The sequence below is a fragment of the Tenrec ecaudatus genome, chromosome 17, assembly GCF_050624435.1.
Source record: "Tenrec ecaudatus isolate mTenEca1 chromosome 17, mTenEca1.hap1, whole genome shotgun sequence".
In the NCBI taxonomy this organism is placed as follows: Eukaryota; Metazoa; Chordata; class Mammalia; order Afrosoricida; family Tenrecidae; genus Tenrec; species Tenrec ecaudatus.
This window is the reverse complement of record NC_134546.1, coordinates 57,145,648-57,173,546: the sequence shown is the minus strand read 5'-3', so window position 1 is coordinate 57,173,546 and position 27,899 is coordinate 57,145,648. Positions and strand designations below refer to the sequence as shown.

Here is a 27,899-nt window from a genome sequence, read left to right as displayed (position 1 = left end):
CGTGGCTACTATTTTATCTGCACTTCAGCGGTGGTAGGTGGGAACAAAATCAATGACAAAGAAGATTCCTGAAATGTAAACTATTTTTAATATTTTTTAAGCACACAGACATCTCCTTGATTAAAAAAACAAAACAACGAACAAACATGACAAATTCACTCATGATCCTGAGGCTCTTCAGTGGATGTGGTGTGTCGGTGGACAAGTCAGCCACGACACGATCTGTTCCAGGTACTGCAGGTCCCCGCTGTCGTCAGAGCACTCGTGGCCAGGCTGAGAATGAGCGGAGCTACCAGCCTCCCGCTGCAAAGTGCTAGTCTAGCGCGGGGCCGTGCGCATCCAGGCCTCAGGAGCCTCTGCCCATGGGCCCTGCAGCACGCCACACTCCACCCCAGCCTGCTGCAGAGGGAGGCCCGAGGACGCTGGGTCCTTGTTTGTGGCTGTGTCCCAAGTCAGAGGGCAGGAGACTGGGCAGGGAAGCTCATGAGCTGTCTTCACTGCAACACTGAATGGAAGGCCCGCGCCCGCTGTGAGCACTGTTCTAGGGAGGAAGGTGAGAACCACTGGGGTGGGGGGGCGAAGGGGGGGGCCCAAACATGCGCTACTCAAGGGGGTCTTCAGTTGACATGCTGACTGTGACATTTGGCTTAAAATATTTGATGACTTTGCATAAACTGGGGCTTTGGGGATCAAGTAACACACAACATAAAAAGGCCAGTTGTATTAGTGCATAACTAACACCGTGAATAAAACCTGAACTGTTTCTGTGTGGTCGCCAACGGCTGGAATGTAGCTGGTAGTTTAATCGGCTGTTGTTGCTCTTTGGCTCTCTAATGAAATCTAGAAACCCCTCGGACACCGGAAATCCTGGTTTCTTCCTGTGACTCTACAGTTGGCCGGTTCGCCTGCCTCGGGCAGGCTGTCCCTAACCATCGCCCTCCTATTGAGGTCGGACTTCGGAGTAGAAGAGTCCTTCTGCGGAGATGGCATCTCCGAGGCCCACAGTTCGAACGGGGTCTTTGCACACCAGGACCGGCGTGAAGTAGAAGGATACCCCCTCCCTGTGCCACTCCACGACTGGCTTGCTGGGGTTTACAGTGATCCTGGAGCCGGCCTCCGAGTGGGAGGTGCTGAATTCCCTGGGTGCCAGCAGGGACACTCGGCTGGCATCGATGGTTTCTGTGGCACAGGCCTGTGTCCCAGCCACGCGGGCCCCGGCCGCCACGGCCGCCAGCTGGTTGGCCCAGTGCCCATCCACGGTTGCCAGAATGTGGTAGACCAGCGTGTGGAAGTGGATCCTGGTGAGGTCCGAGGCTCGTTTCTGACTTCTCCCATGTTCTTTCAAGATCCAGAAGAGGATGTCACTGACCATGCCCACATCAGGAACACCGTTCCAGGAGGCGAGAGAAGAGTGAGGGCCAGAGGCCGCCTGGCTGAGGAATAACAACTCCTGTTCGTTCAGCCCAAGGGAAGTCACCACAGGAAAGACCTGCTAACAAAAAAGAAACAGCAGGTCTCTCTCTGCAGGTGTCCTAGGACACAGCTGGGACTTAATGATGGGGAGGCAGGTATATGATTCTCAGCCCCGAAGTCAGTGGTTCCAAAATGATGGATCTCATGCCACTCACTGCTGGTGTTCCTACAGCTCTCACCACCGGCACCTCCACTACCACTTTAAGTCACCCAGAAGCTGCTCCCCTGCAGCCTGAGACCGTTCAGACACACCATCGTAAGGCAGTGTGCAAAATTACTTTCATTGCTACGTCATCACTGTCATTTTGCTACTGCGATGAATCAGGTGACCCGTGGGAAAGGGTCATTCGACCACCGGGTTGAGAGCCGCTGTGCTAGAAAGCTGGTGGGTGGCCTAGCTGCCCCTGGAAAGAGGAAACGGCAGCTCAGCTGCTCTGCTTGCCATCCCCTCATGGCTGCGCACTCGGGCTCCCTGGCCCACACGTGCTCCAAACACCGCAGGTGTGATCGGGAATGGGCTCTTCCTCATTGCCTGGTGGTGACCGTGCCTTCATGCCTGGGCTGCCTTGTCTTGTTGGGATGGTGCAAAACACTGACAGTTTTGCACCAGCTTGTGCCCCCTTGGAACCACAGAAGGCTCGTTCACATGTTGTAAATGTCTGAGGATAGATGAGCCCAGGTGTGTATTTATATATTTTAACAAATAGCCTAAATCTACCCACTGCTGTCAAGTCAGTTCTAACTCAGTGGCCCTGAATCGGATTTCCCAAGCTGTAAATCTTTATGGGAGCAGGCAATTCCATCGTTCTCCCATGGAGCCGCTGGTGGGTTCAAACCACCGACCTCGAGGATAGTGCTCCAATGCTTACCCTGCTGTGCCACCAGGGCCCTTCCAAAGGCCTTTGCTCTTATCCTCGCAGCTTCCGGTCACTGTGTGCTCTGTACCAGGCCCTGAGCTAACGGCTCTAGTTCATTCTCCTTGCTGTCGCCCATGAGGGCAAAGGGACGGAGGCCCAGAGAGGTGATGCGGACGTTGCACAGACGAGGAGGTAAAAATGGCTATCGCTGAAAGAGTGAAGGGTGGTCCACCTCCATCTGGGAAGTGTAAATAAGGTCGTGACTGCAGTGCGATTTCCACCTGGCAGATCAGTCATGTTCAGGTGGTCAGGTTGTGAGGAACTAACTGTTTGTAAACGTGGCTTATGGGAGGTCAACGGATAGGATTCTCAGGGCCGGCCCTCTGACATCAAGCTTGTAAATGCCTCCGTGCAGCATGCCCAGTCGGAGGCTTCCCGTACTTGCACTTGCTCCCGGGCGGGATAAAATTACAAGATGGGGAGACTTCCTTTTACAGGGGGGCTTCAAAAGGCGAGTGGGAAACTGGAATGAGAAGTTAAAGGTGTTTTTCCACTAGCGTTTTGCAGTCCCCTCATGTATCTTTTTACATTTGTTTTTGCTTTTAACCACAGAAAGACACTCCTAGTTTAAGTGGTCTGTGTGGCTTGCCCTGGTCCTCGTGCGGGCAGAGCTGGCACTGCCACCCCAGGCCTTCCAGGACCCTCCTGCTCCTGCGGTTACCTGAGCCCCTGCCCGCCCAAAGGCAGGAATGAGCCCGTGCCCGCTTGGCGAGGAGGAAGTGGAACTCCCCAGTTTCCTCTCTGCTGGCTTCTTAAGGTCCGAGCAAAAGCAGCTGAGCTGACTCTCCGTTTTCTGCTGGGCTCCATGAAAACGACTGGCAGTGCCCTGCTTCAGACGGAGAGGCCCAACCCAGAACAGCCTAGGCACGAGCCTAGCCCAGTGTGAGACCTTCTTGCCCAGCATGCCTGGCCCTGGGGCTTACCTGATGCACGATGCTGCGCATCAACTCCAGGTTGGTCATGCTGGCCAGCTCCAAGTGGATGGGAACCCCGGTGGGGATGTCAGAAATGGAGTTGACAACCTGCAAAGAAGAGAGGGTGACACGGCCGTTAGAAGATACGCCAGGAAGGAGAGGAAGGCTGATGCCATGCATGCTCGGTAGCCTCGTGAGGGCTCTCGGCAACGTGGCTCACCACCGGCCTCCGCGGGCCAGGGAACGCACATGGCAGGGAGGACGAGGTCCTGCATAGGTCCCGGCCTGCACACCCAGAGCTGACAAAGAATCTTCCCAGTCCTGCGAGTTGCTAGCATACTCCTAGGGACCTGGGCTGAGTGGCTGGGCCGGCAGGGCCCTCGGCCTCCTGGTGTGCAGTGAGGCAGCAGATAGAGCCCTGTGTGGGCAGCCACGTTCCAGTTGGCACAGAATGCAGAGACTCAGGCAAAGGGTTTCTGACCTGTCCCACTGAAGCCGCTGTCCACGCCTGCACGCACACCGTGTAGTGTGTCTTCCTGGAGGCAGGGCAGCCCTCCCAGCCCGCAGAGGCACGGCCTGGGAAGCCAGGACCAGAGGCAAGCTAGCACAAGCTACAACAACCCAGAGGGGTGGGAAGCTGGAGGGGAACCCCCGCTGGGGTGCCGGGGCGGGTGCGCTCAGGGCCATTACCTCCAGCAGTCTCTTCCTCTGGCGCTCCTTGCTCTGTCCGTCCATCATGTGCAACCCCGACAGGACCACCAGGTCGGGCTGAAACTCTTCCAGGCTGGACACGAATACCTCCAGCATGTTCATGGCCCCGTTGGAGAGGTCGTGAGAGAAGATGAAGCGGTTGGCATGGGGTGCTTTTAGTGGGCCCCACTGCTCCCCTAGAGAAGCCCAGGGGAAGGAAGGAAGAGCCGTTAGAGCTCCTTGCTGGGCCTGGCTAAAGGCTGAGGGCACCTGGTGACCGGGCTTCCCCATGGCCATGGCACTGTAGCTGGGAAGACGTAGGCACAAAACCACCTGACCCAAATCCCAAACAGGCACAGACTATGTCCCTGGACAAGGCAGCTACGTGGAGTGGCCTCTGACCTCTTCCCCAGAGAGATCTGCGCGCGTCCCTGCAGGTACCTGGTGGCAGCATGGCTTGAACCACTAGCAGAGGAGGGTCTCCGGCATGTCACCCAGGGGCGGGCGGGCTCCCAGTGCAACCGCCTTCTCGCAGCACCTGAACACTCGCCCTCTCCTGGGGGCTAAGTGGGCAAGAATTTTTAAGAGCCAGGGGACAACACCCCTCCAGGATACCTGATCCAGAAGGTTCAGGTACCTGGCTGCCCCAGTAGCCTCCGGGCAAAGGGCCCCAGGCAGAGTCCCCCTGCTGGGCTCGACTTGTGTGTCCTGCCCCCAGCAGCCCCTGAGGGCTTCTTTGCATGGTCTGCTGATTATTTTGCTAGAAGGCCTGAACTATTGTTCAAATCTTCTATGACTGAACTTCTCAGCCATCTGTGCCGCAGCTCCCAGACAGACTGCACCCCCAGCAGAGGGAGCTGGCTCCTCTCCAGGAGTGGTTGGGGCAGGCTCGGTAGCCTGAGTGCCTGGATGCTAGTGGCTCTCCACCTGACCATGCCTACAAATCGCCAGGGACCTGCTTGAAATGTGTCGGCAGCCTCGGCTTTTGGATTCTGACGTGCCGTCAGGTGGGGATGTCCCTGTGATTCTGGGCGCTGGCAGGTGGGCCCAGGAGGCTCTGTCACATGGGCTCTGATTCTTCTCCAAATAGCCATTCCCAACTCTTACACTGTGGACTGGGTGAAGGTTTTACACTCACCAATCTACCCACATTTCGTCTCATCTCAAGCACTGCCACCCTTAATGTCTCTGCAGGTTTCCTGTTTCAGTCTTTCTTCCGTAGCCTTCTGGACTATGTCCCGGGGCAAAAGGAGGGCAGATTCCCCTCGTGTGGCACTTCCTTGGAGGCCTGTGCACTAAATATGGAGCCACGGGGTGAGTTCTACTCCTGGCATGCAGGCTGAGGAAGGGCCAGTCTCGGGGTTCTTCCTCATCAAGACTTGGCACGAAGTCGGGAGTCTCCGGCTGCTCATGCTTGGGCCAGCCGTGGTGGCCGTGAGCCTGGAGGCACACCAGAGGGCAGAGCCAAGGGGGTGGGGCTCGGTCTGTGGTCGAGGCAGACAGCCTTTTCTCCCCGTTAGTCTTCCCGTTCACACATGGAAACGGTAGCCGCTGTGCAAATCCATCAAAGGCACTTGTGTCCTTCAGAAAGTTCTTCCCGGGCAGACAGACCAGAGCAGAAGGCTGCTTCCTATCACTCGCTCACTCGCCTGTTAGCTGTTATCAGTCCCTTGCTTCTATCTGGAGTGGGTCTTTCCTTGGGGGGGGGGTGGTGGTGGTGGTGGGTGTGTGTGTGTGTGTGTGAGAGAGAGAGAGAGAGAGACAGACAGACAGACAGACACAGAGAGAGACAGAGAGAATATGCAGGGCTCACTCCAGAGTAGCGGGGGAGGCTAGGAGGAGAACCAATCTTCTTTGGAGTTCAGCTTTACTGAATTTGTATCTCTGAAAAACAGCTTCTATGTGGGTCACATGTATAAACATCTATGAAGCCAGGAAAAAAAGTGACCTATTTATTAAAATAGGTCTGACACGATGTTTGTATAACAACAAAAAAACTATCACATCCCTTCCTAACTCTGGTCCTTATCTTCTTATTGCTTGTCCAAAGCAAATACTTGATGGTGCTTCAGAGCCGGCTGTGGGACCCAGCTTCTGCTTCCTGTGCAAAGACCCAGCACAGAGTGGCCTCTTCTGCGAAGCTCTCCCAGCCAGCTGGGGAGCATCCTTCCCAGGCCACCACTGTGCCCAATTGGAGGACGGGGCATTTGACCTTGCAGTACTTCATTTGAGTGCCTGTCTCCACAAAAAACTGTGAGCTGTGAGGGGCCATGTCTCCCTCTGAGCTCCATTCCTGTGGCCCGACACTGCACCTGGCAGCGGCTGAGAGTTAGCAAAAGAACGCATGAATGAAAGGGCAGGCTGACGACCTAAAGGCCATGACCAGGAATAACATGGGTGTGACCTCTAAATCCAGCATGCCCCACATTAACAGATCCAACAGGAACATTCGGTATTCCCCAGAGAGCAAGGCTGAGCACCGATCCTTCAGTAGTGCAGCAACTTCAGGGGAGAAGAGTCGCTCAGCGCCTAGATGGAATTGGCGAGTGGAGAAGTGGCAAAGGCGAGGACAGTGGGGGAACCCGACCACGGCCCGGCTCCCGGGGCGGAGGGGCTCCGAGCGCCTCCCTTCTCCAGGCAGGAGGAGCCTGAGTCGACAGAGCTGCCTGCCCTTTCTTCACAAGGCTTTTTATTTAGTTCCACAAGCAACGCTTTCTATCAACTTATCATCCTGCCCTTCTGCCTGCAAGGCAGTGACCTCTGCAAGTAATGTGACTCACTGGAGACTCAGCCCAGAGCCTGAGCACAAGCTTTTCTGGGGAGGAAAACATCAACAACAACGTTTGGCAAAACCTTTCTGGGAATCTACTCACCACCTGTTAGAGAGGCCGACGGCTGGTTAGTACTGGCTGCTAACCACAAGGTTGCAGCTCAAATCTACCAGCAGTTCCACAGGAGAAAGAAGAGTTTGACTACTCCTGTAAAGATCGATCATTTCAGAAACCCTGTCCTAGTTGCCCTGCGTCAGAACTGAAGGCAGTGGGCAGGAACAGGTAGCTTAGAGAGGAACAGGGAGGGAACTCTGCTGAGAGAGCTGACTGGGCGCCAGTGCTACCTGGCCTCCGGCAGGTTCACATGGAAACCCACTGAGAACATAGGCAGAGAAGCCCTGACTCAAGGCAGGAGAGGCTGTACTTTGGAGAGATGTCGGGCCTGCTCTGAGGAAGCCTTGTTGCAGAAACGAGCCCTCCACTCAGCAGTCGCTCTGGGAAATGAGCGCTGCCGGTCACGCCAAGGGCGCTGAGCGCAGGAGACCACTCAGCAGCTGCAAGTGGCAGCACCTCAGAGGCTGCTCCAGTCAGGGGTGTGATTCTCACTCCGGCCGCTCAGAACGCTTAAATCCACTGACCTCATAAGCGTCCCCTCAATCTTCAGCGAGTGAGATTCCAATGCGGGAGCCTAAGCGGAGAGAGCATGTCTATCACAAGCGTGACTTGCTTAGTCCAACGTCTGTCACCAGTGTTCAGATCTGGCTTGCCCCAAATGGATGACTTTAGTACAAACACCCACAGGAGAACCAGAAACGAAAACAAGGCAATTCTTATGTGCATTTGGGGAAAGGCATAACTTTAAAGAACATGGTGTTGCATATCTTAATTAAAGTTAATTATTCTGCTAGGTGAGGTTCTCTTAATTGTCTGACTTGGAAGCAGCTAACGAAACCTATGAAAGTAAGTACTAATTTGAGGCCCCAATCTGCCGGTTTAGCTACTCGAGTCTTTGACTTGGAATTCATAGGTGCAGACTCAGAGCCCGAGGGCTAAGCAGGGAGAAGACCCAGCAAGAGACATCCAGAGTCAAACATGTTCTCAGAAGCATTTTCCTTAAAAAGGAGACTTCGGATTCTCCCTCCCATCTCTCTTCCGTATCACAGGGGAAACATGGGACGGGACGGGTTTGGAGTTGTGAACAATGGAACACAACACAACAGGAAATAACGTAAGCAATGCTACAATACCAAACACTTCCACTCACACACCTGCAGGGGGCTGGGGCGGTGGGGACGCTTCACAGGGAGTTGGCCAGAGGCCTGGAATCAATCCTGAACAGCTCGGAACAGTTGGCCAGAAAGGCCTAGGGCAGAATCCAGCACTGAGCTGAACAGATGTTCCCCGCCTTCCTCTTTCCTCAGTAATGAAGAAAAACTTCAGAGATGTGTACTTAACACGTTTCCTATTTTTATTCAAGATGTCTGCTTCCCTATAGCCTGAATTTATCCTGGGTTCAGATCAATTTGGTTTGTAGGCCTGGGGATTTTCTTGAATGTTGGAATATGCTCTCTGGCCTGGGACAATGGTCACCATCAGCTCAGTAGAACCGGTGAGCCAGGAAACCTTTTGGTAAAGCCAAGGACCAAACCTACTGCCACTGAGTCAATTCTGACTCACAGTGCCTCTATTTAGGGTTTCCTAGGCTGTAAATCTTTACTACGGGGTGGACAGCCTCATCTTTCTCTTGCAGAGTGTGGCTGGTGGGTTTCAACTACGGACCTAATGGCTAAGCAACCCAACTCCTAACCCAGTACGCCACCCGGGTCAGGCCCGGATCCTGCTACTTGTCAACGACCATTCCTGCAAGTAGGTACCAAGCACCGACCAAGGTGCTCTGACCAGTCTGACAGGGGTGGCTTACTCTTGTCCCTTACCTGATTGGTACTCCAAGATGAGGTGGAACTCATCCATTTCCTGCAGTGACTCTGGTGGAACAAACACAGCATCATCAAGAAGTTCATGCAGCTTTGGACCAACGGGACCGCAAAGAAGAACCTGGAGACAAGTCACAGGAAGCTTATGAGGAACCCATTTCTTTTCCCGTGACATGTACACAGTGACCAGTGAGGTCAGTTCAGGTCAGTTCTATTCATTTCCATGCAATGTCTGAAGCCAAATCTAATTTTGAGAGCTCTGGGTTTGGAGGTATGTGGAAGAGAGGAGATGACCAGAGGTCAGACGTGGAGAATATGGCCACAGTGTACCCCATCATGAGAAGCTAGCAAAAGGTCTAGAGACCCAGGTGCTAGACAGGTAACGGTGGTAGCTGTCTCTCACCTTTCTCACTACCTTCTTCTTCAGCACCAAACTTGGCCTCTCCGGGGGTGGGGGGTGGGTGTTTCCTTCTAGAAGCCAGTTCCTATCCTGCGGCTGCCCCTCAGTTCCACGCGGCTGCTGGACCACCCACAAGGCCAAGCTGAGGGACCCAGAACCCCTCAACCGAGACCAGGATGGAGAGGAGAGGTCCCAGAAATGGTCACCAGTTTTGGAGGGAATATTAAAATCCCTCATGCCGAGCTTTAAAAGGCATTTTTACTTCCCAACGGACGGCATGTTTGCACACTGCTTTGTACAAAGGCATGTTTGTGTATCTTACAAAGAAATCCCAGCTTCTGGCTAAAAATACCACCTCTCCTCTTGACTTAATCCCTTTCTGCTTTGACAAATACCTATGATTTGCCAATTCCGAAAGCTTGCTCTACCACTTAATTTCCTTTCTCTAATTCTTGGCTAGAACTTCAGCTTCCAAGATGGGATGACAGGGAACAAAATCTACCCTCTCGCCTGAAATAGCTCCACCACCACCACTACCCACAACAAAGAGGAAAAGAGAGAAACTACGCAGACGCGGAGTGATGAAGGACAGGGTCTCCAAGGGCAGAACCATCCAAATGCCTCAGCGCCTCACACACAGACGAGCTGAGAATCCGTCACCATCAGACCTGCACTGCAGGAAGCGGTCAAGGACGTGCTTCAGGAAGGTGGCTCTGGCCAAAGGCGTGACAAGCCGCAAGCATATGGTAACTCTGGGTAAGGGCAGGGTGGTCTTACATTTAAATCTCTCTCACAAAGAATGAGTTACTTAATGAGAAATGTAACAATGGAACGAGGCTTCTAACATATTGAAGGCAGAGATGGCCACAAGAGCATAAAACTCAGAGAGGGCTGGAGGTACACTATTATATTTGGTACTATAATATCATTTGGTAGTAGACTCTGACAGTGAACAGTGTATACTATAAACACTCAAGCCACCACTACAAGTAAACAAGGAAATACAGCTAGTAAGGCAGAAAAACAACAACAAAATGTAGACATAAAAAATACTCCACTCCAAATTTGGCAGAAAAAGAAGTGGGCAAATGATAAGAAAACTGCAAATTAAAACAACGATACCACCTAACACCCTCAAAGATAGCCCAATTCAAAAAATCAGAAAGCAACAAGTGTTGGAGGGGCTGTGGGGAGACAGGAACTTTCATCCACTGCTGGTGGACCTGTATGTACAACCACGATGGAAATCGATCTGGCGGTATCTAAAACAGATGGAAATTGAGCTACCATACAACCCAGCAATCCCCCTACTGGGCCCATACCCAGAAGAGGCAAGAAACAAACCAGAGCCAGACATCTGTGCTCCAATGTTCATTGTGGCACAGTTTACATTCGCAAGGAGTTGGAAGCAACCCAAATTTTCATCAACAGACACATGGATTAACAAATGGTACACACATACAACTGAGTACTACACATCACTAAAAAGCAGTGATGAACACATGAAGCACATCCCCGTATGGGAAGAACTGGAGGAAATCATGCTAAGTGAAGTAAGCCAAGCACAAAAGGACAAGTACAACATGAATCCACTGAGGTAAACTTAAATATTCAAAAGGGGCATAGGGAAAAAGCTACTGTATACAAACGTTAATGGGGTGAGGTCCAGGTAGTATAGCAGGGGCCAGGGATACATATGGCAGCCAACTAAAAAGGAGGGGGATAAAGAAAAATGAAAAAAAGACATGGGTAGCAGGGGGACAGGGCACTTACTCACCCAAGGGGAGGGTATTGTTTCTATCTCCACAGGAAAAGAGGGAGCAGACTTCAAGCCAGTGTTCCAAGGTGTGAATTCAACATACCAGCATGAAGCAGAGAACCAATAGCAAGGTCTGAGGGGCTGGACCCAATTCCAACTATGTGGACGGCACCCCCACCCTCCACCCCCCGCAGAAGAATTCACTTCAGAGGACAGCACTGAAGCTACAGCTCAGGGAGAGGGACATGTCTGATCAGAGCACACAGGAGCAAAGGAAGGGGGAGGAAGAGAGTGGAACACGTTCTGGCCCACCAAGCCTTGAGGACGATATTCCTGCTCTGAGCAGCCAGTGCACCGTCGGCCCCACTACGAGACACAACATCCCTCACTGACCCATAGCCCTATGGGGAACAACACTGGAGACACAGTGCGGGAATTGCGCCCCATCTGACCCCACCACACTGAGGCAAAACACTAAGGGTGTGCAACAGAACAGCAGGGGGAGCAGTGCAACGAAGTCAACAGGGAATACCAAAAATAGACTTTGGGGCTAGAGCGTGGCACCCCATCAGACTCAACTGGAAAACAACTCCTAAAGGTCAACAAACAGACCTTGAGCTATTTACAGGCCTTTCTTTTAATTTTGTCCTTGGTTTTTCTTTGTTGTTTTGTTTTCTTTTGTTGCTTTGTTTCACTCTGTCTTGTTTTTTGTGCAGATTATTATCTCTGCAGGTCTATCTAGATAAGATAGGGGGGGAAAACAGCCTGGAGGAGAAAACAAGGGCATCGAAGGTTCCAGCGTGAGACATGGGAGAGGGGAGGCGGGGAAGGAAGTGGGTGCTAACAAATCCTGGGACAAGAGAACAGCAAGTGATCCAAATCAGTGGTGAGGAGGGTGTAGGAGGCCTGGTAGGGTGTGATCAAGGGCAATGTAACCGAGAGGAATTACTGAAACCCAAATGAAGGGTGAACATGATAGTAGGACAAGAGGAAAGTAAAAGGAAATAGAGGAGAGAAATAGGAGGCAAAGGGTATGTATAGAGGTCTAAATACAGGCATGTACATATGTGAATATATTTATTTATTTAGTAAATATGTATATGACGATGGGGAAATAGATCTATGTTTGTATATTTATAGGCTTAGTACTAAGGTGGCAGATGGACATTGGGCCTTGACTCAAGTACTCTCTCAATTCAAGAACATTTTGTTTTGTTAAACTGACATTCTATGATGCTCACCTTCCCGAAATGATAGCTGAAGACAAAGCAGGTGCATAAGCAAATGCGATGAAGAAAGCTGATGGTGCCTGGCTATCAAACGATACAGTGTCTGGGGAGTTAAATACTTGAAGGTAAACAGGCAGCCTTCTGGCTCAGAAGCAACAAAGCCCACATGGAAGAAGCACACCAGCCTGTGTGATCACGCGGTGTCAATAGGATCAGGTATCAAGCATCAAAGAACAAAAATCATATCCTTGTGAATGAGGGGAAGTGCGGAGTGGAGACCCAGAGCCAATCTGTAGGCAACTGGACATCCCCTTACAGAAGGGTCGCAGGGAGGAGACGAGCGAGTCAGGGTGCAGTATAGCACCGATGAAACAGACAACTTTCCTCTAGTTCTTTAATGCTTCCCTCCTCCACCCCACTGTCATGATCCCAATTCTACCTAAAATATCCATCTAGACCAGAGGATGTACACTGGTACAGATAGGAACTGGAAACACAGGGAATCCAGGACAGATAAACCCCTCAGGACCAATAATGAGAGTAGAAATACCAGGGGGTAAGGGGCAGGGGAAGGTGGGATAGAAAGGGAGAACCGATCACAATGATCTACATATAACCTCCTCCCTGGGGCACGGACAACAGAAAAGTAGGTGAAGGGAGATATTGGACAGTGTAAGACATGACAAAATAATAATTTATAAATTATCAAGGGCTCAAGAGGGACGGGCAAAATGAGGAGCTGATACCAAGGGTTCAAGTAGAAAGAAAATGTTTTGAAAATGATGGTGGCAACAAATGTACAAATGTGCTTGACACAATGAATGTATGTATGGATTGTGATAAGAGCTGTATGAGCCCTCAATAAAATGATTTTTTTAAAAAGTAGGCAAATGAGGAGGTCCGATTGAACCCAATAGCAATAGATCATCTCTGATACCAACGGGCTACACCGCCCCATCAGAAGGCTGAGTAGATAAGATCAGACTATATGCTACCATACAAAATACACGCTAAACATAAAAACACAAATCAGTTAAAACAAAGGGATGAGAAGGTGTATGGCATACTAACACTAACAGAAAACTGGAATGCAACTTTAATCAACACATTTCAGAGCAAAGAGTATCATGGAATGATTTTCTGGTAATGATAAAGGAGTCCATCAATGAAGAGAATGTAACAATCCTAAACATCTACGGGTCTAATAATAGTACTTCAAAATACAGAGGCAAAGCGTTATAGAAGGGCAAAGGAAATTGACATGTCCACATTTACAGCTGGAAATATCACACCCTCTCTCATAACTGATAGAGAAAGTAGTCAGGAAACCAGTAAGAATATATTAGACTTAAGCAGGTACTTGACCTAACTGATGTTTACACACCACTCCACCCAACAACCACAGAATACACAATTTTTTTCAAGTGCACATGGGATCTTGAGGTAGTTAGTTTATTGTGCTAACCTGGCTGATAAACACATGTGGGGTTAATTGAAGGGTGGAGGAATAAATGGCTCAGTGAGCCTCACCTTTCTAGTTCTCGGGTCTCTTGTTTTCTGATGGTCGGACCAGAGTGCAGCTGCCTTAGCCAGTTCCCTGCTTCAGCTGGCAAGGCTCATATCCTGCAAGACACCCCTGAGGAGAAGCCACATGGACCTACCCCTGGGTGCTGGAGCAGCCGTGTGGAGACCCCTGCCAGCACTGAGATGTTTACACATTCACTGACTCGGCTTTCCTCCTGCAGAAGGCATCATTGGTGTGTTTTGTGAGATGGAGGAGGACTTTGTGGACTGGTGGTGGACATATGGGCTAATGTTGGACTTGTGGGCTTGGGCAGCACTGGGTTGGGATGTTTTCTTGATGCGCACTTAACTTTTATATAAGACTCTCTTATACATACGAGTTTCTATGGAGTTGTTTCTCTAAAGTAGACTAACACAGATCTCATATGTGTGGAGAGCCCTAAAATATTTGGAAATATGAATAGCCCAGACCAAAGAAGAAATCAAGAAAAATTAGAAAATATTTTGAAATGAATGCAAACAAAACACAATTTATCCCAATCTCAAGGATGCAGCTAGAGCGGTGCTTAAGGGGAAATGTATAGCTCTAACACTTGTAAAAGGAAATAAGGTCTCAAATCAATGACCTTAGCGTCTACATGTAGCTCAAGAAACTACCAAAGAAAAAAGAAAGAAAAAGAGCAAGTTATAGTTAAACAAAGCAGAGATCAATTAAGTCTGAAACAGAAAGAGAACAGAGGAAAAAAAAATCAATGAAACCAAAAGCTAAGTACCTTTGGAAGAGTTCAGGGAACGTGATAACCCTCTAGCCAGGCGGATGAGGGAGCTCGTGCACCTCTCGTGTCTCCTGGCTGAAGAATGGGGATAAGGACAGCACGTCCCTCACAAGACGCCCGGGTGTGTGTGTGTGTGTGTGTGTGTGTGAAATGAATTCACGTCTGGGTCCAGCACTCAGCACAAAGTAACAATGCTGTGTAAGCTGTTATTCTTCTTATTTCTGGACCATGCCTAGTTCTTAATGCTTCTGAGAAAATCATTTGGTCCACGCTGAGAATCGTTTCAACATATCAATGGTGCCTTTGAAGGAGCATTACATAATGATAAAAAAAAAGTCGTGACAGAGATCAGGGTTTGAGTCCCGGCTCCAGTAGGTGACCTTGGGCACGGCACTTAGCCACTCTGGACTACTTTTCCTCTGAAGGTTGTAAGCACTGGCCCGGCCACCCATCTCCTTTCCTCAATCACCCACCCAGGCTCCACTTGGTCCGGTGTACTGAGTCCACTCTTGCAGTCAGACTGCGGACAGGTCAGCTTCTCCAGAGACCAGCCCAGGGGAAGTTAGCATTACACTGGCCAACCCTGCACCCACCCAGGACTGCCCTCCCCGACGTCAGAATGCTATCTCAGGATCAGTAGGGAAACTCCTGGGATTCTGGTGGGCAGGGCCTGTGCCTGAGCTTCCCAAGCTCTCTTCTAAAGGGTTTACTTCGCTCCTATTCATTAACTGACAAGAGTTCTGAAGGCCAGCCCTGCAATTTTAAATCTCTGTTGGGAATTAATTACCCCTTATGAAAATAATGGTTGAAAAAATCTGCATCTCCCACTGACTCCCACAATATTTTCTTTTACACTTTTAAAAAATATTACTTCTCCTGTTCAGAAAAAACACATACCAAATTGCCCCATATTTCTATTTTCAGGCTGGCCCTAAAAGCCCGAGACCTGCCATTCCCTTCTCTACTGACAGTCACACCCATCCAGAACATCTCAAGTCTGTTACGCCGGCCCTCAAATCCAAACCTTAATCATTTTATACTATGACAGCAGCAAATAACCTCCTTGTTGGCCAACCCCTCTTGGAGCAAATACCTTTCTTAGTCAGATGTCACTTTGGACAGAGCAATACTTTTCCATTCTAGTTAAGTGGAATAGACTTTAAGGTACTCTCCCACTGCTGCTCCGTCTCATGCCTTCTCTTTCATCCATTTGGACCCAGGCTCACAGGTTCACCAATCCAGCCAAGTGGCTGTCTCCTCATTTCCTGTGTAAATCTCCAGTTTCCGGGTCTTAACTCCAGAGGCCACAGCTCTCAATGATTACAGACAGACCTTAAGAACTCGGGCAGTAGAGTCAGACTGCCAGGGTGGGGATGCTGTTCTATTACTGATTCTTAGTGAACTCGGGGGGGGGGGGGGGTGGAGGCGCTGTCACCGCCTATCAAGAGCCCTGGGCCTGGCACACAGCAGGTGGGCCCTGAATTGAATCAAGGAACAAGCAGACGTGTCTTGCTCATAGGACTATAGGCACACTAGTGAAAGGCAGGGCTTTTCCTCTGGGAGCGTGGCCTACCTTTAAATCTGGGTTGGCTGCAAATCTCTGTCCGATTAAAGCGGCATTTCCTCCGACATAGTGCTGTAAGACAGTTCAAGGCTATCAGTGTTTGAGCACAACGTTGTTACCCAAGCTGAATCCTTTTAAAAACTCATGGAAACCATTTAGAGTCCATTCCCCAACTCCCCACAAGTTTTGTGCTGACTCGACAACGTTGGGCACGCAGATGAGGCTAATGAAATCCAGCAGCAGGCAGTCAGTGAGCAACATGGAAAGGTAAAGAAAGCCTGTTAGCACAAAGACCAGTGTAACTTCCTCAACTAAAGACCCAGTTTGACTCAGCTTCTAGGCAGCCAGGATAGATAAAGAAAACATGGAAAATGTGATGAAGTCCTTATTGGCTCCATTTAACCCTTCTAAAGGGAGAATCTCCGTAGGGCGCCCTCCTGAAAGCCATCCAGCAGTCTGTGTTGAACTAAAACCCAACTCTTGAGGAGCCACGGCCTTCCACTCGCTGACCCTGGCTTGCCTTCCCACCCTCACCTCCTGCCCTTCCCTTTTCCACATCTTGTCTGCAGCTCTGAAGGGCCTTCCTTTCTCTCCTGAGGACACCCTTCCTGCAGAATCAACTCCAGTGTCACCTCGTTTGCAACGCTTTTCCCTACAGCCATCCCAGCTGCCACTTTCCCCCTTCTTCCTGGCAAGACTGTAAATCCTACCCTTAGACACGGAACGTACATCTTGCCTCTCGGCGACAGCCCTCTCGGCTCTGTCAGGCCAGGGCTGGCTAATTCTTAGAAAGTGCTCAGTGAACGCTGGCAGCTGGGTTTTGACGAAGGACGGACTCTGGGAAACACGAAGGTGTTTCTGGGAGTGACCCCTGGAAGAGGGGGTTCAGATACAGCACAACCGCCTCAACCTGGTATGTCAAGCACGGTGGCGGCTTTCCTAGCATCCACTGGTAACTCACTCGCTCTCGGATGGTGAGCCCATGAGACTTTTCCGAGGTCCAACTTAATTCAAAGTGACAAAGGTGACAGTACTGACAGTGTGGACAGACCTGTGGTCTACTTCCTCCACAAGCTCATCTCTCCCGGGAGGTCTCGCTGGGAGCTGGAGAGCAGCTAATTCAGAGCTGGTGGTATTCCATGCTCTTGACTAAAGATGACTGTGTGCTTGGGAAACCTGACAAACAGGAGATCTGGCTGATGCTGGGGCAGTAACACTGCAAAGCCTAATCAATATTCTGGCCAGGGTGAGATGCCGCCCCGCTTCCTTTCCAGTCCTCAGTCCCATGCAGGGGCACGGGCTAGTGGGCAAACAATTCTAGATGCCTGGCTTTGCATTCCCCGCAAGGCCTGTGTGGATCCACGTGAAGAGGCTGCTCCTGGCAGCTGATGGGCAGAGGTCAGGGAAGCGGCTAAAGTGGCCAGCTTAAATCACCCAGCGTGCTCGGGCTGAGAAACCCTGCTTTGGGCCAAGAGAGCAAGAAAGGGACCCAGCTCTTTGGCTCGCATGCAAAGGCTGGAACTAGTTCTTCATGGGTTTGGCCTTGTTCTCCTGCCCAGAAATGAGCCAGCCATGCTGGGATAATGTCGAGTTGTCCGCTATAAGCAATACAATCCCAGCATGAGGAGACGATCTCCTTTCTACCTTAAGTTTGGGTAACATGCACAAAAGGACAATAAATAAACCCGAATGGTCTTTTTGGTAAATATGGTTCATAAATGGTGGCCAAATTTAATTGACCAGAAATAGCAGAGCTCGTGGAAGATCAAGTAGACAGTTTTACCAAAAGGGCCAACAATTGGATTTCTCATGAGCACTCTTGGGGCAAACTGGAAAAAAAAAGCGGCCCCTCTTCGCCTTCTATGCTAACTTACTACAGGTGCTCCCTGGGTGATGAGCGTGTCTTTCAGTAGAGCTAGTAGCTTAAGTTACAGCAGGTGCATCAGGTCTTACTTAGCCTTTAAGGTAGGAGAAGGCTTGATGCGGTTTTCAGTGACTTACAAGCTGGCGTGCAGTAAGTGACTGCGATGTGACGAATCTGTTGAGAGTCAGGGTTTGTGCAATCATTTCAAAGGCAGGGCAAATTCACACAATGTGAAAGGGCAAGTAGGTGGCTGTCGAATGGTGGCAACTCTGGGGTGAACCAAACAGACCTGGGCTTTCGGGAACGCCGATGCAACCTGGGCAATGTCATGAAAAGCTTCCTTGTCACTGAAGAAGCGCTCAGCCGCTGCTCCCTTCCCCAGGAAGTGCGTGAAGGCTTCTTCCAGATCGTTCTTTGAGTGCAGAACGGTGTGATCCTGCCCGTTCCCCGGGCTCAGGCCCACTGCCTGCAAGAGCTTCACCCCTGACAGCACCACATCCACACAGGCGTTGACTCTGGGGAGGGAGAGCAGGATCAGTGTGAAGCGAGAAGCCGAGCCTGTGCCCCCTGCTCTGCACTCCCCGGCAGGAGAACCTTTCCCAGGCAAACAAACGAGATGGCCTTGAAACCCGCACTGCAAAGGGCAGAGCAGCTGGCAGTGGCAGATTCCCTTATCCTGGGAGGAGAACACAGCCACCCATCTTCCCCTAGTCTCTCAAACGCTTCCACTTGTTACAAAGAAGGCAGGCAGGTGCCCAGCATGTCATAACAGACTGGTGGAGTGCTGAGACGGTGCTGGCGGCACGCTGCTGTCTGGATCCCCACTTGCTGAGTCTGAGTTTTCCGACCTGTGAAACGGGAGCTGACACGAGTGCAGCTGGTGTGAGGCTTACACGAGTAAGTATGTGCTCACGACAAAGCTTGCTGCAGAGTATGCCAAGGAGCAATGTTGGCCTCAATCAGGTTTAGACTCCTTCCTCCCAGAGACAAAGCAGGGTACTGGTGTTAGGTGACAGGAAGCTGGTTCCGACTCACAGCGGCGACCCTGTGGCACAACAGAACAAAACCAAGCCTGCTCCTGTGCCATCTCACATTGGCTATTATGTTTGAGACCACTGTTGCCGCCACTGTGCCAGTTCATCTTGAGCAAGGTCGGTGCAAGTCTCTGAGTAGACGGACCGGGAATGCTCCTGGCCGTGTCACCTGACCTGCTATATATAAGCACTCCACCTACTTCCTGTTCTTCAAAAATTGTCTTGGCCTTGGGCCTCTACTCAAGCACTCCCTCAATGCATGAATACTTTCTATTATTAAATTGGCATTCTACGATGCTCACCCTCCCGACACAACTGCTGAAGCCAAAGCGGGTGAACAAGTAAATGTGGTGAAGAAACCTGATGGTGCCCGGCTATCAAAAGAGATAGTGTCTGGGGTCTTAAAGGCTTGAAAATAAACAAGCGGCCATCTAGCTCAGAAGCAACAAAGTCCACCTGGAAGAAGCACACCAGCCTGTGTGATCACGTGGTCCCGAAGGGATCAGTTATCAGCATCAAAGAACAAAAAATCATATAATTGGCTGCACACCTCCATGATAGGATCGCTGAAGACAAACGGGTGCATAAGCAAATGTGGCGAAGAAAGCTGATGGTGCCCGGCTATCAAAAGATATAGCGTCTAGGCTCTTAAAGGCTTGAAGGTGAACAAGCGGCCATCTAGCTCAGAAGCAACAAAGCCCACATGGAAGAAGCACACAAGCCTGTGCGATCACGAGGTGCCAAAGGGACCAGGTATAAAGCATCATGCAAAAAAATATATATATATACACCATAGTGAATGAAGGGGGAAGTGCAGAGTGGAGACCCAAAGCCCATTTGTCAGCCACTGGAGATCCCCTCACAGAAGGGTTTAGGAGAGATGGGTCAGTCAGGGTGCGATGTAGTACCGATGAAGAACACAGCTTTCCCCCAGATCCTGGATGCTTCCTCCCCCCAACTACCATGATCCGAATTCTACCTTGCAAGACTGGATAGGGCAGAGGTTGTACACTGGTGCATATGGGAGCTGGAGGAACAGGGAATCCAGGGTGGATGATACCTTCAGGACCAGAGGTGTGAGGGGTGATACTGGGGGAGTAGAGGGTGAGTGGGTTGGAAAGGGGGAACTGATTACAAGCATCTACATGTGACCTCCTTCCTCCCTGGGAGATAGATAGCAGAGAAGGGGGGGAAGGGAGACTCCGGATAGGGCAAGACATGACAAAATAACAATCTATAAATTATCAAGGGCTCATGAGGGAGCGGGGAGCGGGGAGGGAGGGGGGGAAAAAGAGGACCTGATGCAAAGGGCTTAAGTGGAGAGCAAATGCTTTGAAAATGATTAGAGCAAAGAATGTATGGATGTGCTTTATACAATTGATGTATGTATATATATGGATTGTGATAAGAGTTGTATGAGCTCCTTATAAAATTAAAAAACAAAACAAAACGGTCTTGGTCTGCAGAATGACATGCCAAACCATGAATGGTGACAAACTCGGAGAAGAGGAATAAGCCTGGGGCAAGGGAGGTATTTTTACTTTTTAATGGGGATTATTCTAGTTTTTATAAGCATGCATTGCTTTTGTTTTACAACGTAATTTTAAAAAGGGGGTGGCAGGCAGGCTAAAACAACAAACATGCTGTCACCAAGTTCAATTCTGACTCACAGCAGCCCTGTAGGACAGACCAGAACTTGGGTTCTAGGCTGTCATTCTTTCTGGGGAGCAGAAAGCCTCATCTTTCTCCCTCAGAGTGGACTGGTCAACCTTGTGGTTAGCAACCCAAAAGGTTAACCTAATATATAGGCACTGGGGGTTCTCTTTTCAATATAAAGATACATCATTTCCCATGTTTTCAAAGATTTTTGTCTATCAAATAACATTTAAATACTCAGTCTTTCTTACATTAAGAAATCAAGGCCACAGGCAATTGGTAAGTTGGACCTAACGAACATGGAATAAGGATATGAAGTAAATATAATTCCACCTAAAAGCAGAGAATTGCCATGTGTTGGTTAGCTTCTGCGGCCCTGCAGTAGGCAAAGGTATCACTTCCATCTGGCTTTCTGAAATGTCAAAATCCAGCTTGTAACCCCAACATGTCCTTTGTCTCCGTATTCAGACCAAGTCACAGGTCTGAATTCTTTACCTGTCCGTGCACACACCACAATGCCATGAGGTGGCAGGTGCTCGCAGAGCGGTCATGAAAACCCTCCTTCCAGGCCCACAGAGCTTGGGAACTGCTCTCGCCCCGATTTTCAGAGAGGGCAGCGCGAGCCGAGGAGCAGGAGCTCGGCAGGAAGACAGGTCTCCCTGGTTCTTCACTGCTCCAGGTTTCCTAGTTCCAGAGAGTGAGACGGATTCCTCCCAAAAGCCCTTCCCACAAAACGCGTCCCAATGGATTCGGTTCTTGAGGCTGGCCAGGCACAGCCAAAATTTGACACTGAAGGATACTGGCGTCTGGTAAGAACTACTTCAGAAAATAGTGACGGGCAAAGTAGAAGGTCAGAGAAAAAGAGGAAGGCCCGGAGTGAGATGGACTGACAGACACAACGGCTCAAATGCAGCAATGGTCGGGAGGACGAGGACGGCGGCGGGCCGAGCGCCTGCCCAGAAGCTGGTGCAGTGGCACCTAATGGTCCTTCAGCAAGTGCACATACAACACCTCCATACTTAGTTCTGCGGGGATCGTAAATGGAGTTTAATTCTTTAATGACCTGAATAGGGGAAGTTGAGTTTGCAAATGATACACAAGTAAAAGCAGTAACGTTTAGCATCTTTTGCAACACAAGACAAAATCTTCACAGAACCAGCACTGAATTAAAAAATGTAACTTTGCAACTGTTTCCTTGTCCAGAAGACCAGAAGTGGAGGGTGTCAACATCACAGAACCATTTAAGCAAAGAGGCTACTCAGTCTATAGTAGAGAAGTTCAAAGCGGGGAGGGGATGTGGAACAGAATTTCCAATTCTAATCATGGGGTGCACTTTGTGGAATTATAGAGGCTGGATACACCCCTGAAACGACCCCCCCCCAAGACAGTTTCTATTAAATTCTGAACAAAAATATCCCGAGTCTTCTTAACCAAACAATAATTTAACTTAACTAGAAAAAGATGTCTGCTTTGACATCGTGCTGTTTCGTGAGCTGTCTAAATGGGATCACATTGACAACAGAAACTTGAAAGATTAGGTAGAAACCTTAAGAGGCAGGGTGCTGATGTTACTTGGAGATGAACATGGGTGAGCATGGCTGGCAACCCAACAAATGGACTCGACATCACTGCATGTACACAGGGAAATCGATGAAGTGGCGTGTGTTTATTTTCAACAAAAAATTAAAAATGATATATTTACACATAATTTATATTTATAAAGTATGTATTTCTAAGGTTAGTTTTAAGGAAAATTACTTTATTTGACAACTTTTAAAACAATAAAATCATTGAAATCAGATACCAAACTAAGGACTTTTACATGTGCCTTCTCATTATATTTTATGATAAAAAACTATCGCACTGTAGATGAGTTTATGCGGCCAAGTGTTTTCCCATCAGTGGTTCATCCACAAATTGTGACCTGAAATTGGCTACAATTCCAGCAACGTGGCAGGACTCTGCCTGCTTCCTCCCCCGGTTCCCCATTCTCCGGCTCATCTCCCTGTCTGCTCGTCTTTGGTTTGGAAAGGTAGCCGTAAGGAGTGTCTCGGCTTCAAAGTCAGGTCCCTTCCAGGGCAACATGCACAGGAGCTCCTCTGGTCTCTTTCTCACCAGGAAGCCTGGCCTGGTTTTCATCTGAACTTTGCTCTACATATTTTACCCACTCCAGCTGGTGGTTTGGGTGAGAGTGGTCAGTGTAGATTTTATAACTTACTTTCACTAGTATTCTCTGCACTTAACAGCAACCAAAAATATAAACCAGCACATTACCTACAGTGCTTCGTTATCCGTTAGCGGGAAATAAAGGGGGTGAGCAAAAGGACCAGAAAGCAAAATTATGTCCATTTGATGTGTAGGCAAAAGTTCACACCTCAGTAGAAATGTAGAAACGATCTCAGGCTGATTTTGGAGTGACCCAGACCTGGAGGAAACACCCGGAAAATAGAGCAAAGCAATAGATGCTGAGTGTCAAAGCCCGGAGCTCGCGGGCCAGCAGAGAGGACGCTGGGAGCCCTGGCTTCTGGTCCTGCTGCCAGAGAAGGGGGCACAGGTCTCCATTAAAGGCTGTCAGCTCCTCGCAGGCAAGGGTGGTGTTTCTTGTCACCTCCCTTCCTTCTCATCATTTGAAGGGTGTTTTCTAAGGTCCTTTCTAGCTCGAACAATACACTTCAGATCTGATCATTTTGAATCACAATCATGGAGGGCAGGGGCAACTCTGGTAGAATTCTCGTCTTCCACAGGGAAGAGAGGGCTAGATTCCCAGCCAATGCACTCACTCCATGGGCAGCCACCAATCCTCTGTCCATGGAGGCTTGTGCGTTACTATGCTGCTGAACAGGCTAAGATGGACGAGGAAGAAAGACCTGGTGATCTATTTTAGGAGGATGACCAAAAAAATAAAAATCAGCCACTGAAAGTTCTATGGCTCAATTCTACCATGCTTGAGTTGGAAGCTGACTTGAAGGCAGCTAATAGCGGCTATAACCATCATCAGCGGAAGACACACAACTGTAGAGATGAGACATTTTAAAAAGCCTGGGGCAGTGGTCTGAACCCTGGGCAGAGAGAAAAAAGGCGGGTATGTATGAAGAATGACATGACAAGCAGGTATTCTCAGACAGACCATCCTCAATTTAAATATTCTCAGTTACGAGATTATCCATCATGGCTTTTAGCAAAGAAAAATGAGAGTGAAGATCAACCAATACTCTTAACAGCCACCGAATTAGTGAGCCTAAATTCAAACCCACATTTACCTGACACTGAAGCCCGGGCAAGGGCGCAGTTGAAGAATTTGGACACAGTACAAACAGGCATCTAGCTAGAATGAGTATCTAAACTGGGGAGAAGAGCAAGATAGCTTTCAGAGGTCAGAATGAAGCCAGATGTAGGAGAGCCAGACATTAGGATGAGGGGCTCCACCGTTTATCCAGTGAGGAGGTGGTTAGCTTTTTTCCCTTACAGTGACTTCTTTATTAAGACTTAAAAGGACAAAGACACATATGTAAATGCAGGAGCCCATCAGCACGAGGCCACAAGAGTCTCCAAGGGATTCATAGCCACTGGGTGACTTAAAATAGAAGTGGAAAACAAAGGGCATCATCAGCAAGTCATGACTGGCAGCAGACCAATCCGTCACTGTCACATTCGGGACAAGAGAGCAGGATAGGGGCCGCTGTCGATTAGAAAAACATACAAGATTGGTTCCTTTGGTGGGGTCATGTCTCAAAACCATGCTACCCTAGCTGTGGCAGTTATAAAATTTCATGTCAACTTAGTAAATAAGTGCAGGGGTGGAGTCTAGCCTGTCACTCAGGTCGCAGCCTGATGGTGCCTCCTTGTTGGTGTGGTCTTCTCATAAGGAGGGTGCTGGGAACCTCCTCCTCTCTCTCTGCCTTCACCTTCTGTGATCGTCCTGCATCCTCCACCATTGCATGTGGCTGCGTCAGTCTGAAGAGGGGCTTATGGACTTGATCTGGGCTGGGATGTTTTCTTAATATTCAATTAATCCTTGACATAAAGCTCTTTCTTACACACGAGTGTCACTGGATTTGTTTCTCTAGTCAACCTGGCCTAACACACTAGGACCCCGATTTCCATCAAGGGTAAACACACTGCGTGTCAATGGCCAGAAAAAAATGGATGCTGAATGTATGTGGAGACTCAAAAAAGGATGTAAGGTTCACTGTGGTTGGACTGGAAGCAGGGGAGGAGTCACAAGCTATGTTTCAGAATTACTATGGGAATGGGCTTACCACAGGCATTTTCTGAGAACTCTTTCCAGCCTCTCCTTACTTCTTTGATCCATTTTCCCAACTGGACCCTTAAACACCAGTGCCACCCAGAATTCCACATGGTCATTTTTACTGTTGCCTCTGGCTCCCTTCCTAGATAATCCTTTTTTTTTTTTTTTCTTCCTTTTCCCCCGGCTGGCTTCTACCTAAGTGCTGCCGTCCCTAAAAATCCGCAGCTCTGCTCTGGAATAAGCTTCTGAATGCCAGACCCTCCCTTTCAGCAGATTAAGGAGCAGCTTCATTTGAAGTCCACAGGAATATCCATTATCCCTCTGGAATCAGGCTGTTTAGCTTCTTCCATACACAATGTAGCATGACACAGAAGGAATGGGCGCTCGAGTTGCACCCCTAGCATCGCATACCTGTGTAACCTAGGGCAAGCCACTTGACGTTTCCAGACCTGGGTTTATGGATCTGTGAAAACTGGCCATACCTCCTCCCTACCTCCTCAGGTTTTTGTTAGCTCATCAACCAATCCTTGCTCTACTCTACTACATCCTGCTTGGCAACCAAGTCTCTCTCAACTCTCATTTCTTGATCGGGCTGTTTACTCTCATAGCCCGCTCCATGCAATGGTCTCCTACTAGTCTGAGTCTCAAGACTTTTTTCCCTTATGTAAGAGAAAGAAGAGAAAGCAAACCATCATAGACCTGGTATGAGATTCTGGTACATGTATTGCGGCCCGGCCCCTAGGAATCCCCACCTCAAGGTAAAGAATTCCTTTGGGTAATGAGAACCGTTACACAAAAGATGTGAAGCAGTTCGACAGGTTAAACCGATTGCTCGACTCCCCAGTTCTCAACGTCTCGGCCTCACTGACCTGCCTAGAAACTTCTACGGCTTTCACGTTGCTGACCTGGACATAAAAGGCCCTTCACAATCAGGTTCTCAGCGCCGTCTCTTGGCATCCTCTACCAGAAGATCCTTGCCCTAAGCACAGGGACAACTTGCTGTCCCGTCCCCCGCAAACCCATGGACCTTTTGACACTTAGTTTCCTCGCCTCCCATTTGCCCAGTTCTTCCCTCGGGTCTGTCCTACACAAGGCACCTCCCTGGATGTAAAGTTACTCACCTCTCCCAGCACACATGCTCGCTCTTTCCGCACTGAGGTCGGCATCCATCACATCAAGGTGCGCTCTATGTCCCTTCCTCTTAAAACTAGGCGGGTCTAGTTACATGATAGGAATGAGATGCTGTGTTCCTAAGTCTAGGTCAGAAAAAGTGTTAAAGCTTCCACCTCGACCTCTTGGGATATTTCTTCTCCTAATCACCTTGCTGCGAGAAAGCTAATAAACAGCCACATGGGGAGACTGCATGTGGGCACAGCAGCTACAAAACCCCAGTTGAAGTTCCAGCTGACAGCTGTAATCAACCTTTAAGATCCCATCAGTACAGCCACCATCCAACTTCACCTGCATGAGTACTCACCAGCCCAACCCAGTCAAACTTCCAAACCGTGAAAGATAATGATGGTTGTTTTAAGCGGTCAACTTTTGGGGTGACTTGCTCTACAGCACAGTCAGTGGTGTGTCAGAGCCTCAGAAGGAGCTTTTCTGACAACACCCCGTCCTCGGAAGAATTAGTCATCCTTCTATCCCGACCACCTGCTTGGCAAAGCACTTTCCAGAACGAATATATTTGCTTCCTACAAATGAGGCAGGCACCTTGCTTCACCCGTTTCTGTAGCTTCAAAACCTAGCAGAGACCTAACAGTTCATGGAGGTGATGAATATTTGTGAAAGAATGAACATAAACCAAGAGAAGACGTTAAGAAGCAGATGGGTGAAAAGGGCCAGGTCTTGAAAGAGGTCAAGAGAGGGACATCTGAAGAACCAACAAATGTGCTGATCAAATAATTTTTTTAAAAAAAGCTAGCTAACATGTGAGTGCTTTTTTTTACAAAGCAGATGCCACACTGGACATGTAAGAGATCATTTCATTTATCTTCTGATTAACTTTGCTCCACCCTTGTCCAAACTCACAAACAATAAAAGGGCTGCGTTTGGATCCTTTGGGATGATGGCAAGCTATTCCAAGCAGAGCGGAGACAGGGGCTCGATTTAGCGTGAAGGGGATAATTACACTCGTGGAGAGGAGTTGGCAGGAGGGAAGCACTGATCTGAATGCGCTGTAAATATGCACTGTCACTGACGCCAGGGGAAGAAACTATCCAGGAGAAGGGCATGCTCAACGGATGGAAGGCTGCCGAGAGATGGAAAATAAAGGCTCGAAAGAAAACACGAACGACACAGTTGAATTTGAAAATCAGCAAGTCCCCAATGAGCTCTGTGAGGCACTTCCGTTGACTGGTGGGCCGTATGGCTTTCCTGAAGCGAAAGCAGCTTAAAGAAACGAAGCCGGCGGATTCAAGGCAGAGACGATTGAGCGTCAAGAAGTTCGGAAGCCGGAGCCAGAAGGAGCGCTGTCAGGGTGGGTGAGAGCCCGCATCTGTGACTACACAGGAGCAGTCAGGCACCAGAGGTGCAGGAGCGGCTCGAAGCTGGGACCATGAGGCTGGTAGTGGATTTTGCAAGAGGCTAAAGCTAGTCCCAGGGAAGGATGCCAGGGCACTGGGGCCAGGCGAGCGGAACACGCAGTGTGGCGAGTCCCTGCAGCAAGGGCAAGCGGGGTTAGTTCCGGAGGTGTGCCGCTTCTCGCCACGCAGGCAGCGCGGCCAGCCGTGCGAAGGAGCCTACCGGGGACCTCGGGGCTGTAGCTTGCACGCCGCCCAACCTGGAGCCCCCGCACCTCCCGGGGAGGGTTAGGGACGCGGCCCTGCGGGCACTCACCCCACGGCCACGCGGCGCCAGCGCCTGGCCGGCCGGACGATGAGTGCGTCCCAGGCAGCCGCCAGCCGCCCCTCAGGGGAGGCGGGTCCCGGGAGCGCGGGCGCAGGTCCCAGCCGCAGGGAACTCCAAAGGGAGCGCAGCGCCGAGCCCGGCAGCTCCGGCTCGAGCAGGAAGACGCAGCCCACGGCCAGCGCCAGGAACCCTGCGTACGCCGAACCACGCACCAGCGCCATGGGGACGGCGGGGCTGAAGCGGAGCCGGCGCGTTCCTTTCCGGGCCCGCGCCTCTTCCGGGCTCGGCGGCGCGC

The 27,899-nt window shown here is 50.0% G+C and overlaps 1 protein-coding gene across 2 annotated transcripts; it reads right to left on the bottom strand.

Moving 5' to 3' along the window:
- Positions 1–65: 65 nt before the first annotated feature.
- On the bottom strand, positions 66–27,899 carry ADPGK (ADP dependent glucokinase). Of its 2 annotated transcripts, none has more exons than XM_075536029.1 (7): positions 27,593–27,899; positions 18,105–18,330; positions 15,961–16,023; positions 8,700–8,820; positions 3,995–4,191; positions 3,314–3,412; positions 66–1,492 (listed from the first exon to the last, which is right to left on the bottom strand). In XM_075536029.1, the coding sequence occupies exons 1-7, from the start codon at positions 27,823–27,825 to the stop codon at positions 941–943; spliced, it is 1,491 nt and encodes a 496-aa protein (XP_075392144.1). In that variant the 5' UTR covers positions 27,826–27,899; the 3' UTR covers positions 66–940. The 2 variants fall into 2 exon arrangements, with proteins under 2 accessions (XP_075392144.1, XP_075392145.1); XM_075536030.1 differs by having other exon boundaries at positions 66–1,489.